Genomic DNA, 15,080 nt, shown 5'->3' with positions numbered 1-15,080 from the left:
CTGCACCTGCAGCACTCAGGCTAGAGTATTCTGGGAGCAGGGCTGGGGCAGTAATTCCCCCCGTCCCCCACCCGGAGGGAAAGGGGCCCTCCTTCAGCCCTGATCACCTCTGTGTTCTCTGTATCAACGGGGATCTCTTGGTCTTCCGCCTTCTGCTGCCTGAAAGGCAGAGTCACAGTCCCTTAGGGCAGTCCAGTGCCCCACACTGCTTTTGCAGTGGGTTTTAATACCTTTTGCTGAGAGGCACACACTCTCCCTAACCATAGGCCCATTTATTTTCTCCCTGGCAGGGCACTTATTGCTTTCTTTTTTTGAGATCCTGCCTCCTTTCAGGCATCTGAATTTGCGACTCCACTTTGGATACTAAATCAGGATGGCAGAGGCCCAGAGGGAGAAGCAGGCCCTAGGGTCCCATAGACAGGGTAGGAGGGGAGAGTTCACCTACCATGTTTTATTTTTTAGAGATGGGGTCTTGGTGTGTTGTTTAGGTTGGTCTCAAACTTCTGGGCTCAAGTGATCCTCCTATCTCAGCCTCCCTAGTAGCTGGGACTATGAGCACATGCCATTGCAGCTGGCATTGCCTCTCACATTTAAAAACTACTCCAGGAAACCTTAACAAATTTAATATAAATCATACAATGTCTGCTCTAAGATCACAAAGGAATTAAACTAGAAATCAGTGACATAAACATAGCTGGAAAATAAGAAGATACTGAGAGATTAAACAACACACTTTTAAATAACATGGATCAAAGAAGAACTCACTAGTGAAATTTTAAAATATTTTGTTCAAAATTTGGAGGATGTGAAAACTGTGCTTAGAGGGAAATTTATAGCATTGAATACATATTTTAGAAAGATATGAAATCAATAATTTTTTTTAAACACATAATCTCACTTTGCCCCAGGTTAGAGTGCTGTAGCATCAGCTTAGGTCATGGCCACCTTAAACTTTTGGGTTCAAGTGATCCTCCTGCCTCAGCCTCCTGGGCAGCTGGGACTACAGGCCCAGCTAATTTTTCTTTTAGTGGGGAGGGAGGGTCTCACTCTTGCCCAGGCTGGTCTTGAACTCGGAGCTCAATGCCTCAGCCTCCCATAGTGCTAGGATCACACACAGAAGCCACCAACCCTGGCCCAATATATATATATATATATTTGAGACAAAGTCTCAAGCTTTTGCCCTGGGTAGAGTGGAATGGTGTCATAGCTCATAGCAACCTCCAACTCGTGGGCTCAAGCGAGCCTCTTGCCTCAGTTTTTCTATTTTTAGTAGAGACGTGGTCTCGCTTTTTGCTCAGGCTGGTCTTGACTTCATGAGCTCAAGCAATCCACCTGCCTTGGCCACCCAAAGTGCTAGGATTACAGGCATGAGCCACTGCACCCAGCCAATGATTTTTTTTTTTTTTAAGAGACAGAGTCTCACTTTGTTGCCTTCGGTAGAGTGCTGTGGCGTTGCAGCTCACAGCAACCTCCAGCTCTTGGGCTTAGGTGATTCTCTTGCCTCAGCCTCCTGAGTAGCTGGGACCACAGGCGCCCACCACAATGCCCAACTATTTTTGTTGCAGTTTGGCTGGGGCTGGGCTTGAACCCGCCACCCTCGGTATATAGGGCCGGCACCCTACTCACAGAGCCATGGGTGCGGCCCGCCAGTAATTTTTTTTTTTTAAGAGACAGGATCTTTCTCTGGTGCCCAGGCTGGAGTGCAGTGGTGAGATCATGGCTTATTGTAAACTTGTATTCCTGCTCAAGTGATCCTCCTGCCTAGGCTTGCCAAAATTTTGGAATTACAGCGTAAACCATTGCACCTGACCGAAAATCAAGAACTTAAGCTTCTACCTTAGGAAACTAGAAAAAGAAGAACAAATTTAATTCAAAGTAAGCAGAATTAAAATAATAAAAACTTGAGCAAAAATCAATGAAATTGAAAGCAGGAAATCAATAGAAAAAAATCAACAAAGCCAAAAGCTAGTTCTTTGAAAAGATCAATAAAATGAATAACATTCTACCGAGGCTAGCCAAAAAAAATGAGGAGAAAAGACACAAATTACTAATATAAAATATGAAAGAGGGGGCATTACTATAGATATCATGGACATTCAAAGGACGATAAAGGAATATTATGAATAACTCTATGCCACAAATTTGATAACCTAGCTAGATGAAATGGACCAGCTCCTCAAAAGACACAATTTGCCAAAACTCACATACAAAGAAATAGACAATATGAATAAGTCTAGATCTATTAAAGACATCGAATTAATAACTAGTAACCTTCCAAAACAGAAACCATCAGTTTTGGGCTTAGGGATGGGTTCACTGGTGAATTCTACCAAACATTAAAGGAAGAAATTATATCAACTTGCTGTAATTTCTTACAGATGATAGAAGCCAAAAGAATAAGTTCTAACTCATTCTATAAGGCCAACATTACCCTAATGCCAAAAGAGAAATGAGAAAATTATCAGAAAAGAAAACTACAGGCCAATATCTCTCATGAGTGTAGATGCAAAAATCTTCAACAAAATATTAGCAACTGAATCCAACAATGTATAAAAAAATTATACTTCATGACTGAGTGAGATTTATCCCAGGGATGAAAGGCTGATTCAACATTTGGAAATCAATTAATGTAACCTATCACATCAACTAGTTAAAGAAGAAAAACCACATAATATAAATAAATGCAGAAATAGCAGTTGACACAATTCAACACACATTCATAGTAAAAACTTTCAGCAAATTAGGAATAGAGAAGGACTTCCTCAACTTGATAAAGAACATCTACAAAAAAAAACTACAGCTAACATTGTACCTAATGGCGAGAAACTTGGGGCTTTCCTGCTGAGAACAAAAACAAGGCAGAGATGTTCCCCTCTCACAATTGTTTTTTAACATTATACTGGAAATTCTAGCAAATGCAATAAGACAAGAAAAGAAAACAAAAGGTATACAAATCGGGAAGGAAGAAATAAAACTTTGAAGATGACATGATTGTTGTCATAGGCAAAAAACCACATACAGACACAGACCTTATATCCTTCACAAAAATTAACTCAATATGGATCATAGACCCAAATGTGAAACCCCAATCTATAAAACTAGAAGATAGTGTAGGAGAAAACCTAATCAAACTTGGGTAGGGGGGTAACTTTTTAGAATCAACACTAAAGACATGATCTGTGGAAGAAATAACTCATAAGCTGGGCTTTATTACAACTACAAACTGCCTGTGAAAGACAATGTCAAGAAAATGGGAAGACAAGATATGGTCTGGGAGAAAATATTTGTAAACGACACATTTATAAAGGAGTATCATCCAAAATATACAAATACCATAAAACTCAATGGTAAGAAAATAACACAATTTAAAAAAATGGACAAAACATCTGAACAGATGTCTCACCAAAGAATATACACAAATGGAAAGTAAACATATGAAAAGGTGGTCAATATCATGTTGCTAGGGAATTACAAATTAAAATAATGATATATCACTATACTCCAATTGTATACCAAAATCCAAAACACTGGTAACACCAACTGCTAGAGAGGATATGGAGCAAAAGGAACTCTCATGCATTGCTGGTGGGAATGCTGGTGGTACAGCCACTTTGGAAGACAGTTTGGCAATTTCTTATAAAACTAAATATATCCTTACTATAGGATCCAGCAATTGTGCTTGTTGGTATTTACCCTGAATGATTTGAAAACTTATATCCACACAAAAACCTGCACATAGATGTTTATAGCAGCTTTATTCATAATTGCCCAAACTTGGAAACAACTAAGAAGTCCTCCAGCAGGTGAATGGATGAACAATGGCTCCCAGCTTCCCTATCTACACCTGTGCCCATACTCCCACCCCAAATTTTCTTCCCTCCTTTGCTACCATCTCTCCTGTGCCAGAACAAACTGTGGTATGCCCAGACAATAGCTCTTACTCAGCACTAAAAAGAAATGAGCTGCCAAGTCACAAAGAGACATGGAAGAAACTTAAAAGTGGATTTCAAGGTGAAAGAAGCCAATCTGAAAAGGCTACATATTGTAAGATTCCAACTCATTCTGGAAAAGCAGAATTGTAGAGACAGTAAAAGGATCAGTGGTTGCCAGCTGGTGCGGGGAGGGAGGATGAACAAGCAGAGCACAGGGGCATTTTAGGGCAGTGGAACTACTCTGTATGATAGTGTGATGGTTGGGGGGCATGTGTCATTATATATTGGCCTGACCCATAGTGAGCCCTAATGTAATAACTATGGACTTGGGTGATGATGATGTGCCAGTGTGGGTTTGTCAGTGGTAATAAATATACCCCTCTGGTGCAGGGTATCCATAGTAGGGGAGCTTGTGAGTGGGGATGGGGTATATGGGAACTCTCTGAACTTTCTGCTCCAAAAAAATAGTTTATTAAGACAAAACAAAAATACCCTAGAAAGATGAGCCCTCAGACCAAAGGACACTTTGGCTGAGCCCCTCACAAGACACTCACCTCTGTATCTCCCCATTGTCCCTCCTTCCAGCCTCCTGCCCCCCTTCTCAGGTCTGGCCCATTCTTAACTGCTCAATCCTTCTGAATCCCACTCTCCAGGCCCCAGGCACCTCCCTCCTCTGCTTCGCTCAAGGCCAGGCAGGATGTTGAAGATCTGCAAGGCAGAGCTTTTACTTGGGAGGGAGCCTGAGGCCCAGAGTGGGCGGCGGGGGTTACTAGGGCCCAGGCCGTGGCATGGCCTCCATGGCTTCTCCCAGCTTCCCTATCTACACCTGTGTCCATACTCCCACCCCCAAATTTTCTTCCCTCCTTTGCTACCATCTCTCCTGTGCCAGAAGCTTGCCCACACTGTCCATCCTCTGAGCCTCCAAGGTCCAACCCCAGATGTGCGAGTGCATTTGTGTGCATCTTTTGCGCATATGACTGCATCACAGGCACGTGTGTGGGTATGCAAGGAGTGTGCTTTCTCTGTGTGTGCAGATGTGTCGTGTGACTGTATGTGTGATATTTTGGGCAGTTGGTGGTGTCTGGCATGTGTGTGAGTGTGCACAACTGGGTTCTGAACTTGCACCATTACACATGACTCTCCTCTGCATTTGGGGTATCTCCAGCTCCAGGCTGCAGTTTCCTGGAGGACCGTTTCTTCAGCCTCATTTTTTCCCTCCTTCAAGTGCCTGGATATCATCCCTTCTCCATGCCGGGCCTTCCCGGAGGAGAGAAGTGGAAGAACCCCACTCAGGCTTGCCTTCTCGCCTGCTTAGTGCCACCCCCAGGAGGCCATTGCCTCAGATGATCCCAGCATGCCCTGGCTTCAGACCAAGAGGGAGCCCATTTCACGTGTGGGAACAGAGGCCTCCCCTAGACTAGTTACAAATCTCCCTGCTGGGCTAGATGGTCTGCTAGGTGGGAGTAAAGGGGAAGTGCCCCTGGGGAGTAGGCAGGGGTGAGATAGATTGCCAGGAAGTGCCTCCTGAAGAGGTAGGGCTGGGGCAACTAAAAAATGGGGTTGGCATCCCTAAAAAAATTGAGATCAAGACGCAGCAACTAGGTGAGCTAACTGGTCCAGGAGTACTTGCACAAAAAGTCTGAGCCGAGGGCCAGCACTGGAGGCTTTACTGGTTTTGTATAGTCATTTCTCTGGGATAGAGGGGGATGACACCTTAAAATGAATTTTCAGCAATAATGGATTCCCTTTCTTGGTTCCCGGCACTGAGCTGCAACACAAAAGAGAGATTGTCACTTGGACCCCAGATGGGAGGTGTCGGGGGAGAGGGGAGAACCCAGAAGCCTCTGGGGGGTAATGTTGCTGCTGCATGCAGCTGGGCAGCTGCTGTTCTGTTCTGTGTCCATTCATCACCAGAAAGCAAGGGGTGCTGGAGAGCTCTGCTCTCTCATCTTGCCCTCAACAGGGCATCCTGGACTCCAGGGCTGGGGCCAGCAAGCTCTCTGCAGGGCAGACACTAGCTTGAGCATTTCCTGCTTAGGGAGGTACTGCCGCCCGGTGGGAAGCTTTTTAAACCATCATGGCCCTTCCCATGTGAACCCAGGCCCCTGCCCTGATCCCAGAGTGCTCACCCTCCATGGTCCCCAGGCCTCCTGCGGCCCTGGCCTTGGCATTGGACCTCAGCCCACCGGAACCTTGTTTCCAGTAGCCTTTATGAGGTCACTCAGGTCGAGGCATCACAGCCTGCTGTACATCCCCCCCACCTCACCCAGCCTCTCATTCCACTGTTCTCCACCCCTACCTGGCTATGTGAAGAGCAGGGCCCCCCCATCCTAGCATAGCCCTCCTCCCTGGGGAGAGCTGTGGTGCTGGCCTTACTTACTCTTTCCTGGCTCCCTGCAGCGGGGGAGGGATAGCTGGAGGCTGGAGAAGCTTCATTTCTCCTTCAATGGTGGCCCTCTTGGCCCCCAGTTTGCTGAAGTCAAGGTAAGAGCGAGGGAGATTCTTGTCTTCCTGATTCCAAGTTTTCTGTGGCTCTCCATCTTCAGGTGGTTTCTCTGGTGGTATCTCCTCCTGCTTTCCCAGCTTTTGCTTGTCTGCAGCAGGTTGGACAGGCTCTGTAGAAGGCTGGACGGTTTCTGTAGACGGCTGGACAGGCTCTGTAGAAGGCTGGACGGTTTTTGTAGAAGGCTGGACAGGCTCTGTAGAAGGCTGGACAGTTTCTGTGGAAGGCTGGACAGGCTCTGTAGAAGGCTGGATGGGCTCTGTAGAAGGTTCCTCAGTCTTCTGGGATTGAGCTTTGATTATGTGCTCCAAATTGGGCAAGTTCATCTTACTGGAGGAGGCCATGGCCAGAGAAGATGCAAAGTTGATTAGCTCTGCCAGGCCAATGGCTGGCGAAAGACTGGAGGAGGATAGGTGAGTGCTTGGTGGCACCTGGGAGCCTGTGGCTGGATGATCTGAGTGAGCACTGGAGGTCTGGACCTGATTCTTGGAGCTCGGGGTGTTGGTATGGATAAAATTCTGGCCTAGGTGGCTGGTGGTCTTGTCTCCACCACTCTTTTTGAGATGCACGTTTATCTCCTTCTGCAGGCTGTGTTCTGAGGCCTGAATGAGCTTGTTTGCCCAGAAGAGGTGCTTGGAGGTCTGCACGCGGATAGAACGATGCTCAGTGAACACCTGGCTCTCCTCTGGGGAACTCGTGTAGCTGGTGTTTGAATTCATACTCCAGGGCCTGAAGTTCTGCAGCAACGGTAGACCCTCTGTGTAGGGGTGGACGGGCTCTATCCTGTACTCCAGCTTCTTGGGCTCTTCATCGCCATCACTCACCTTCCATGTATCTACTTCAACTTCTGGGTTGAGTGCTGGGTGCAGCTCTGACTTCAGCAAAGTCACGAGCTCGAGATCTGGGACTGGGCCTAGGTCTGGGTCCGGGTCCAAGTTCACTTTGGGTGGGGATTCCTGCTCTAGCAATTCCTGCTCTGCCTCCAGCTAAAGGATTCAAGTCAAAGCTGAGGAGGTAAGAGCTGGAGGTCCCTGCCCCTGAGGTCCTCCCTCACCCCAGGTTCCTGTCCCACCCTGCCTAGGTCCTGCTCTTCCCCCCCCCATGCTATGTGTGGGTACTGTATGAGCACACACTGGCCTGGAATGAGGGTCCCAGAGTTGTCGAGGACTGGGGATGGTTGGGGTTTAGGGATCCTTGCCCTGTAAGAAGTGACTTTCCCATTCTTACCGCTATCTCATCTTCCTCTTTCATCATCTGGGACTGGAAATGCTGTGGGTTTAAGTCATCATCCCTGAGACAGAAGGAGACAGAGTGGGTGATAGGGATCTGTAGAGTAGATGGAGTGACTGCAGGGGGAAGGGGGTCTCTGGGGTTCTTAAAGCCACCTGCCTTGTACAAGGACTGGCAAGATGCTTCCCTACCCCCTCATCTATTCTACAGGCTGTCCACCAAGAAGTCTGCAATGGTATCTCCAAACTTGGCAGTTCATGCCTCACCTCAAAGAGGGATCCGGTTGGTTGGAGGTAAGGCCTGTGAATCTGCATTTTCTCAAGCATTGAAGGGGTGAGCTGATGCAGCTCACTTTGAGAATCAGTGCCCAGAAAGTGGCTCCTTACAGAGGGGGAAGCCCAGGGCAATGTCCCCACCCATTTGCCCACTCCCACCTTGGACAGCTCTGTCCTTAATAGGTACGGTAGCTCTAAGTGTCAGGTGACATCCTTGTCCTTGGATATACCCCCCACCCCCAGTCCTTATCCAGTGTTAGGGCTGAAGGCAGAAACAGAAAGGGGTGGTAGAGACCCTTCCCCCTCCCCAGCCTTCTGGCCTGGATACTGCCCCTGGGGAAGTTCGGAAATGAGCAAAATGGAGGGAACCTGCGGTTGGGGGATATGTGGTGTCAGTGGGTAAAGGCTAGAGGTTGTGGGGAGGCCAGAGGCAGGCCCTACGATGATGGCAGACCGCTTCTCACCGGATATCCACTATTTCCACAGACTTCTGGCCACAGCAGGGTAATCCGTGGGCACCTGGCAGGGAGAAGGAGGTGAGGGCAGGGAGCTGCAAAGTGGGGGACAGTCTCTGAGGGATCTGGAGTCAGGTCTGCAGTGCTGCTGCCTCCTCCCGCCCTCCTTCCCTTTCCCCTCACCCTCTGTGCCCCTTCCCAGCCAGAACCACCAGTCGTCCCCTCCACTTGCCATCTTTGTCCCACCCCATCTGCATCCTCCATGGGGCGAATGCTGGCGGAGCCTTTCCCTTGACTGAGCACTGCTACATCTTGGGCATTCTATGTCCTTTATCTCACTGATTCAACACAGAAAATTAGAAGAGGGTCATTTGCCCCAAAGTGAGGATGTTAATGCAGGTTTGACTCAAGAACCTCCTGAGCTTCCTGCACTGCTGTCCTGCCCAAGAGCCTGTGACCGTGTGGGTTCCCGTCAGAGCCCACTTGAACCTGCCTCATCTCCACCATTTCTGTTCCTCTTCCTGCCTTCTCCCTTCTCTCTGGGCCATCCATCCCTGACCTCTAAACCAAAACCCTCATTCCAGGTATGTGATTTGAGGTGATGTTAGCACCTGTCTGGTTATTTGTGAGCTTGGGTTACCCTCTGCAGAGGAGACTGACTCCTTGGGGAGGTTCTCCCACCTCCTTGGAGGCTTGAATTTTTACTGCAGAAGCTGCTGCTTCATCCTCTTGGGCTAGCAAGCACCAGGCTGTTCTGTTCTCTGTTCTCCAGGGTAGTAGATAGGGGGGCTGTCATGGCAATCCTGCCATCATGCCAGGTGGGTCCCCATGAACCTGGGATGTGGAAGAAGTGACGGCCCTGCCTCTGGCCGGGAACTGCCCCCAGGATTATATAAGTAGGATAAGAATGTGCTATGACCTCTTCCAAGAGATGCAGAGGCTGGGAAGAGGGGTACTTCCATGGCTGATCCTGAGACTGGGAACTGGCCTCAGCTTGGGCCTGGGGGATCTTGGGTCGGCTGAGAGACAGGGCTTTGCAGTCACCACCATGGACAGCTCCCTGAGGCCAGCTCCGCGGTCTCTTCAGAACCCTCTACCTCCTCGGCTTCCTCACATCTCTCTGCCCCATCTCCAATTTCCCTGCCCGAGTCCTGTTGTTCCCCAGGCTTCTGACCGCAAGACCTGCCTTTACTTGCTCTATAGAATTTCCCTGGGCAATTTAAGTCAGCACTCACAGCCTCAACCCTTCCATGAACAGCAACTGGGTATGGACAGGAGGAGAAATTATTGCAGCCTGAGCCTTGTAGCAGCATGGGGAGGAGGAGTTGGAAGAAAAAGTCTGCTTCATTCTGGGGTTTAGGTAGAAACATTAAGTATGACGATAACTATAGTTTTTTCATAGCTGTCCTTTATAAGGTTGAGGAATTTTGCTTAGCTTTTAATTAGGAATCGATGTTGGATTTTGTTTTATGCTTTTTCTGCAACAACAGTCTCTCACTCTGTCACCCTCGGTAGAATGCCATATCATCATCATAGCTCACAGCAACCTCAAACTCTTGGGCTGGAGCAATCTTCTTGTCTCAGCCTCCTGAGAAGCTGGGACTATAGGCGCCTGCTAGTTTTTCTATTTTTAGTAGAGATGGGGTCTCACTCTTGCTCAGGCTGGTCTCAAACTCTTGAGCTCAAGCAATCCTCCCACCTTGTCCTCCCACAGTTCTAAGATTATAGGTGTGAGCCACCACCCCTGGCTTTTTCTGCACTTATTGAGATGATCATGTTTGTTTGTTTATATTCTGTTACTATATTGTATATGTCATGTATAATATGCTGTGATATATTAACATACAAGTAATGTTATGTTATTTAGTTAATTCTTATATATCCTATTTATGGTGAAATAAATTGATTTTTTAAATGTTAAATAAGGCTGGGTATGGTGGCTTATGCCTAAAATCTAGTGTTTTGGGAGGTCAAGGTAGGAGGATCACTTGAAGCTAGGAGTTCAAGACCAGTCTGAGCAACATAGCCAGACCCTATCTTAAAAAAAAGAAAAAAGAAAAAGGAATGAAACTCCCCAAATTAGGTAGGCATGGTGGCATGTACCTATAGCCCCAGCTACTTGGGAAGGTGAAATAGGAGGAATGCTTGAGCCCCGGAGTTTGAAGTTGCAGTGAGCTACAATGCACGCTTATTCAAACAAATAGACTGAGACTGTCTCCAAAAATAAAATTACAAACAAATGTTAAACCAAATTGCATTATTGGGATAAAGCTCATTTGGTCATAATGTATTATCCTTTTTATTAAATATATATTGTTGAATGTGATTGGCTAAATTTTTTTAGAATTTTCATATCAGGAGGGTGCCAAAAAATTTATACTTTTTAAAAGGGCAAAAACTGTATTAAAATTTTAGTACTCAGCAGCACCCATAGCTTAGTGGGTAGGGCGTTCAAACCCAGCCAGGGCCAGCTAAAATCAACACTGACAACTGCAACAAAAAAATAGCCAGGCATTGTGGTGGGCACCTGTAGTCCCAGCTACTTGGGAGGCTGAGGCAAGAGAATCACAGAAGCCCAAGAGTTTGAGGTTGCTGTGAGCTATGACGCTATGGCACTCTACCGAGGGCAACATAGTAAGACTATCTCAAAAAAATTTTTTTAATACTCAGTATATACAGATGTTTGTCATCTTATGTAATATATATCTCTTATATTTGCAGAAGTCAAATGTGATTTGAAGTTTATAATTTTAATAGTTTTTTCCTTTCTTAAAATGTGTATACATTTTTTGGCACCCTCCATATATAATGGATGAGGAGGGTATATTGGTATGTAATTTTCTTTCTTTTTTTTTTTTTTTTGAGACAGAGTCTCACTTTATCACTGTTGGTAGAGTACCATAGCATCATAGCTTACAGCAACCTCAAACTCTTGGGCTCAAGTGATCCTCTTGTCTCAGCCTCCTGAGTAGCTGAGACTACAGGCACTCACCACAATGCCCAGCTATTTTTAGAGGTGGGGTCTCACTCTGACTCAGGCTGGTCTCAAATCTGTGAGCTTAGGCAATCCACCCATCTTGGCCTCCCAAAGTGCTAGGATTACAGGCATGAGCCAGTGTGTCCGGCCTAATTTTCTTTTCTTGTAATGTCTTTGTTAGGTTTTGATAGTAACATTGGCTTCATAGAATGAGTTGAAAGATATTCTCTCTTCAATTTTCTGGGCTCAGCACCTGTGACTCAAGTGGCTAAGGCACCAGCCACATACACCTAAGGTGGCGGGTTTGAATCCAGCCCGGGCCAGCCAAACAACAATGATGGCGGCAACCAAAAAATAGCCAGGCGTTGTGGTGGGCGCCTGTGGTCCCAGCTACTTGGGAGGCTGGGGCAGGAGACTTGCTTGAGCCCAGGAGTTGGAGGTTGCTGTGAGCTGTGATGCCATAGCACTCTACCCAGGGGACGGCTTGAGGCTCTGTCTAAAAAAATTTTTTTTCTGAAAGGGTCAGGCACAGTGGCTCCTGCCTATAATGCTACCACCCTGGGAGGCTGAGATAGGAGGATCAATTAAGTTCAGGAGTTGGAGACTAGCCTGAGCAAATTGAGACCCCCCCTCTCCACCAAAAATAGAAAAATTAGCCAGGCCTCATGCTGGGCACCTGTAGGCTCAGCTGTTCAGGAGGTGGAGGCAGGAAGATCACATGAACCCAGGAGTTTGAGGTTGCTGTGAGCTATGATGATGCCACAGAACTCTGGCCTGGGCAACAGAGAGAGAGACTCTGTCACAAAGGGAAAAAAAAAGTAGAAACAGATATTCTGGAGATAGATAATGGCAATGGCTCACAATGACATAAATGTACTTAATGCCACTGAATATACACTGAAAATGGCTAAAATGGTCAATTTTATATTATGTATATTTTACCACAACAAAGAAGAATAAGTAGGCTATTGAGTATCTTTAAGGAATCTATTTTATGTAAGCTGTCAAATTTATTGGCATAATTTGCTCATAACATTTGCTTTTCATATGTGTAGAATCTATAGTGATATCATCTCTTTAATTCCTAATTTTGTCAGTTTGGCTAGAGATTGATTTATCAATTTTGTTGATCTCAAAGAAGCAACCTTTGGTTCCATTTATTTCCTTTATTGTTTATCTACTTTCTTTTCCTCAATTGCCACTCAGATCGTTATTATTTTTTCTTTTGTTTATTTTGGGATTCATCTGCTTTTTCTTCTCCCTAGTTTCTTTCTTTCTTACTATTTTTTTTTCTCGAAGTTTTTTTGGCTGGGGCTGGGTTTGAACCCGCCACCTCCGGCACATGGGGCTGGGGCTCGGGCTCTACTCCTTTGAGCCACAGGCATTGCCCTCTTTCTTAGTTTTAGAGACAGGTCTGTATGCAGGCCAGAGTGCACTGTGTGATCATAGCTCACACAGTGAGCCTCGAACTCCTGGGCTCAAGCAATCCTCCCAGAGTGCTGGGGATTATGGGGTGAGGCCAGAGTGCACTGTGTGATCATAGCTCACACACTGTAGCCTCAAACTCCCAGGCTCAAGCAATCCTCCCAGAGTGCTGGGATTATGGGGTGAGCCACCATGCCCAGCCCTCCCAGTTTCTTAAGGTGGAAGCTGACGTCATTGATTTGAGACTTTTTTTCTTTTCTAATATAAGAGTTTATTCTTATGATTTTAACTATATGCCATAAATATCAAGGTTGTGTTTTCATTTTCATTCAGTTTATAGTACTTCCTAATTTCCACTTTGATCCTTCTTTAACACATGCATTATTCAGAAGTGTATTGTTTTCCAAATATTTGGGGATTTTCTATTATTTTTCTGTTATTTATTCATTCACTTATTTTATTTTTTGAGACAGAATCTCACTTTGTCACACTTGGCAGAGTGCCGTGGTGTCATAGCTTATAGCAACCTCAAATTTCTGGGCTCAAGTGATCCTCTTGCCCCGGCCTCCTGTACGGACACCTGTCACCATGCCCAGCTCGTTTTTCTATTTTTTAATTTTTTTAGTAGAGACAGGGTCTTACTCTTACTCAGGCTGGTCTCAAACTCCTTTTTTTTTTTTGCAGTTTTTGGCTGGGGCCGGGTTTGAACCCACCACCTCCGGTATATGGGACCGACGCCCTACTTCTTTGAGCCACAGGCACCGCCCCTGGCTCCACAAACTTGAGCCACCACAAACTCAAACTCACAGGCGTGAGCCACCACACCCAGCCATATTTATTTATTTTTTAAAAGCATGATGAGGAAGACTATTCAGGACCATCAGACAGGTACAGGGACCATTGCAATGGGGTCTTTCACTCGGGGAAAGAGATGAGGCTCCCTTCTGTTATTGATTTTTAATTTAATTCCATTATGGTCAGAGAATATTTGATGAAGTATGACTTGAATCCTTTTAAACGTGTTGAGACTTTTTTATGGCCCAGATTATGACCTATTTTGTAAACTTGAAGAGAATATTATGCTGTTGTTGGGTAGATTGACTCTACTATAAATGTTACTTGGGTCATGTTAGTAGGAAGTATTGTTCAAGTCTCTATCCTTGCTAATTTATGTCTACTTATTTTATCTTTTTTTTTTTTTTTGTAGAGACAGAGTCTTACTTTATCACCCTCGGTAGAGGGCCGTGGCGTCACACAGCTCACAGCAACCTCCAACTCCTGGTCTTAAGAGATTCTCTTGCCTCAGCCTCCTGAGTAGCTGGGACTACAGGCGCCCACCACAACACCTGGCTATTTTTTGGTTGCAGTTCGGCTGGGGCTGGGTTTGAACCCGCAACTCTTGGTATATGGGTCCAGAGCCCTACTCACTGAGCCACAGGCTCCGCCAAACAACAGATCTTCCTTTTTTCTTTTTTGCAGTTTTTGGCTGGGGCCAGGTTTGAACCTGCTGCCACCTCTGGTATATGGACTGGCGCCCTACTCCTTTGAGCCACAGGTGCCACTCCATACTTATTTTATCAATTACTGAGAGAAGAATGGGGAAATCTCTATAAATTTCTCCTAGCAGTTCTATTAGGTTTTGCTTCATGCCTTTTTTTTTTTTTTTTGAGGCAAGGTCTTACTTTGTCACCCAGGCTGGAGTACAGTGGCACAATTACTGTTCACTGCAGCCTCAAAATCCTGGGCTCAAGTGATCCTCCTGCCTCAGCCTCCCAAACAGTGAAGACTCCAGGCACATGCCACCATACCCGGCTAAATTTTTATTTTTGGTAGAGAAGGGGTCTCACTATATTGTCTAGGCTGGTCTCAAATTCCCAGCCTTAAGTGATCCTCCCAGCTTAGACTCCTAGAGCACTGGAATTATAGATAGAAGCCACTATATCCAGGCTGCTTCATGTATTTTGAAGCTCTAATATAAGGTACATAAACACTTAGGATAGTTATGTATTCTTGATAAACTGACACCCCTTTATCTCTGGCAAGATCTAAAACCGGCTTTGAGTGATATTAATATAGTCAGTTCAGCTTTCTTATGATTGGTGTTAGCATGGGATACCTTTTATTTCCTTTTTCATTTAAACTGTGTTTCTATTTAAAGTGCATATCTAATAGGCAGATAAAGTCTTGCTTTTTTAATCCACTGTGCTAATCTCTGCCCTTCATTGTTAAATATTGTTGGTTTAAAATCTACTGTCTTGCTATTTGCTTTTTTTTTTTTTGAGA

At 45.7% G+C, this 15,080-nt stretch overlaps 1 protein-coding gene across 1 annotated transcript in view; it reads right to left on the bottom strand.

Moving 5' to 3' along the window:
* Positions 1-5,589: 5,589 nt before the first annotated feature.
* Positions 5,590-15,080, bottom strand: part of SPATA32 (spermatogenesis associated 32) — a 15,155-nt gene continuing 5,664 nt past the window's right edge. Inside the window, exons 2-6 of the mRNA XM_023511185.1 lie at positions 8,405-8,459; positions 7,663-7,726; positions 6,648-7,421; positions 6,313-6,506; positions 5,590-5,700 (exon numbers count right to left, since the gene is read on the bottom strand). Of these exons, the coding sequence (XP_023366953.1) occupies positions 5,616-5,700; positions 6,313-6,506; positions 6,648-7,421; positions 7,663-7,726; positions 8,405-8,459 (1,172 nt within the window). The 3' untranslated portion in view covers positions 5,590-5,615. The remainder of the gene's footprint in view (positions 5,701-6,312; positions 6,507-6,647; positions 7,422-7,662; positions 7,727-8,404; positions 8,460-15,080) is intronic.

This window comes from Otolemur garnettii, unplaced genomic scaffold (genome assembly GCF_000181295.1).
Source record: "Otolemur garnettii isolate 467f Iridium unplaced genomic scaffold, OtoGar3 scaffold00018, whole genome shotgun sequence".
Taxonomy (NCBI): domain Eukaryota; kingdom Metazoa; phylum Chordata; class Mammalia; order Primates; family Galagidae; genus Otolemur; species Otolemur garnettii.
This window is presented reverse-complemented; position numbering and strand designations above follow the sequence as displayed.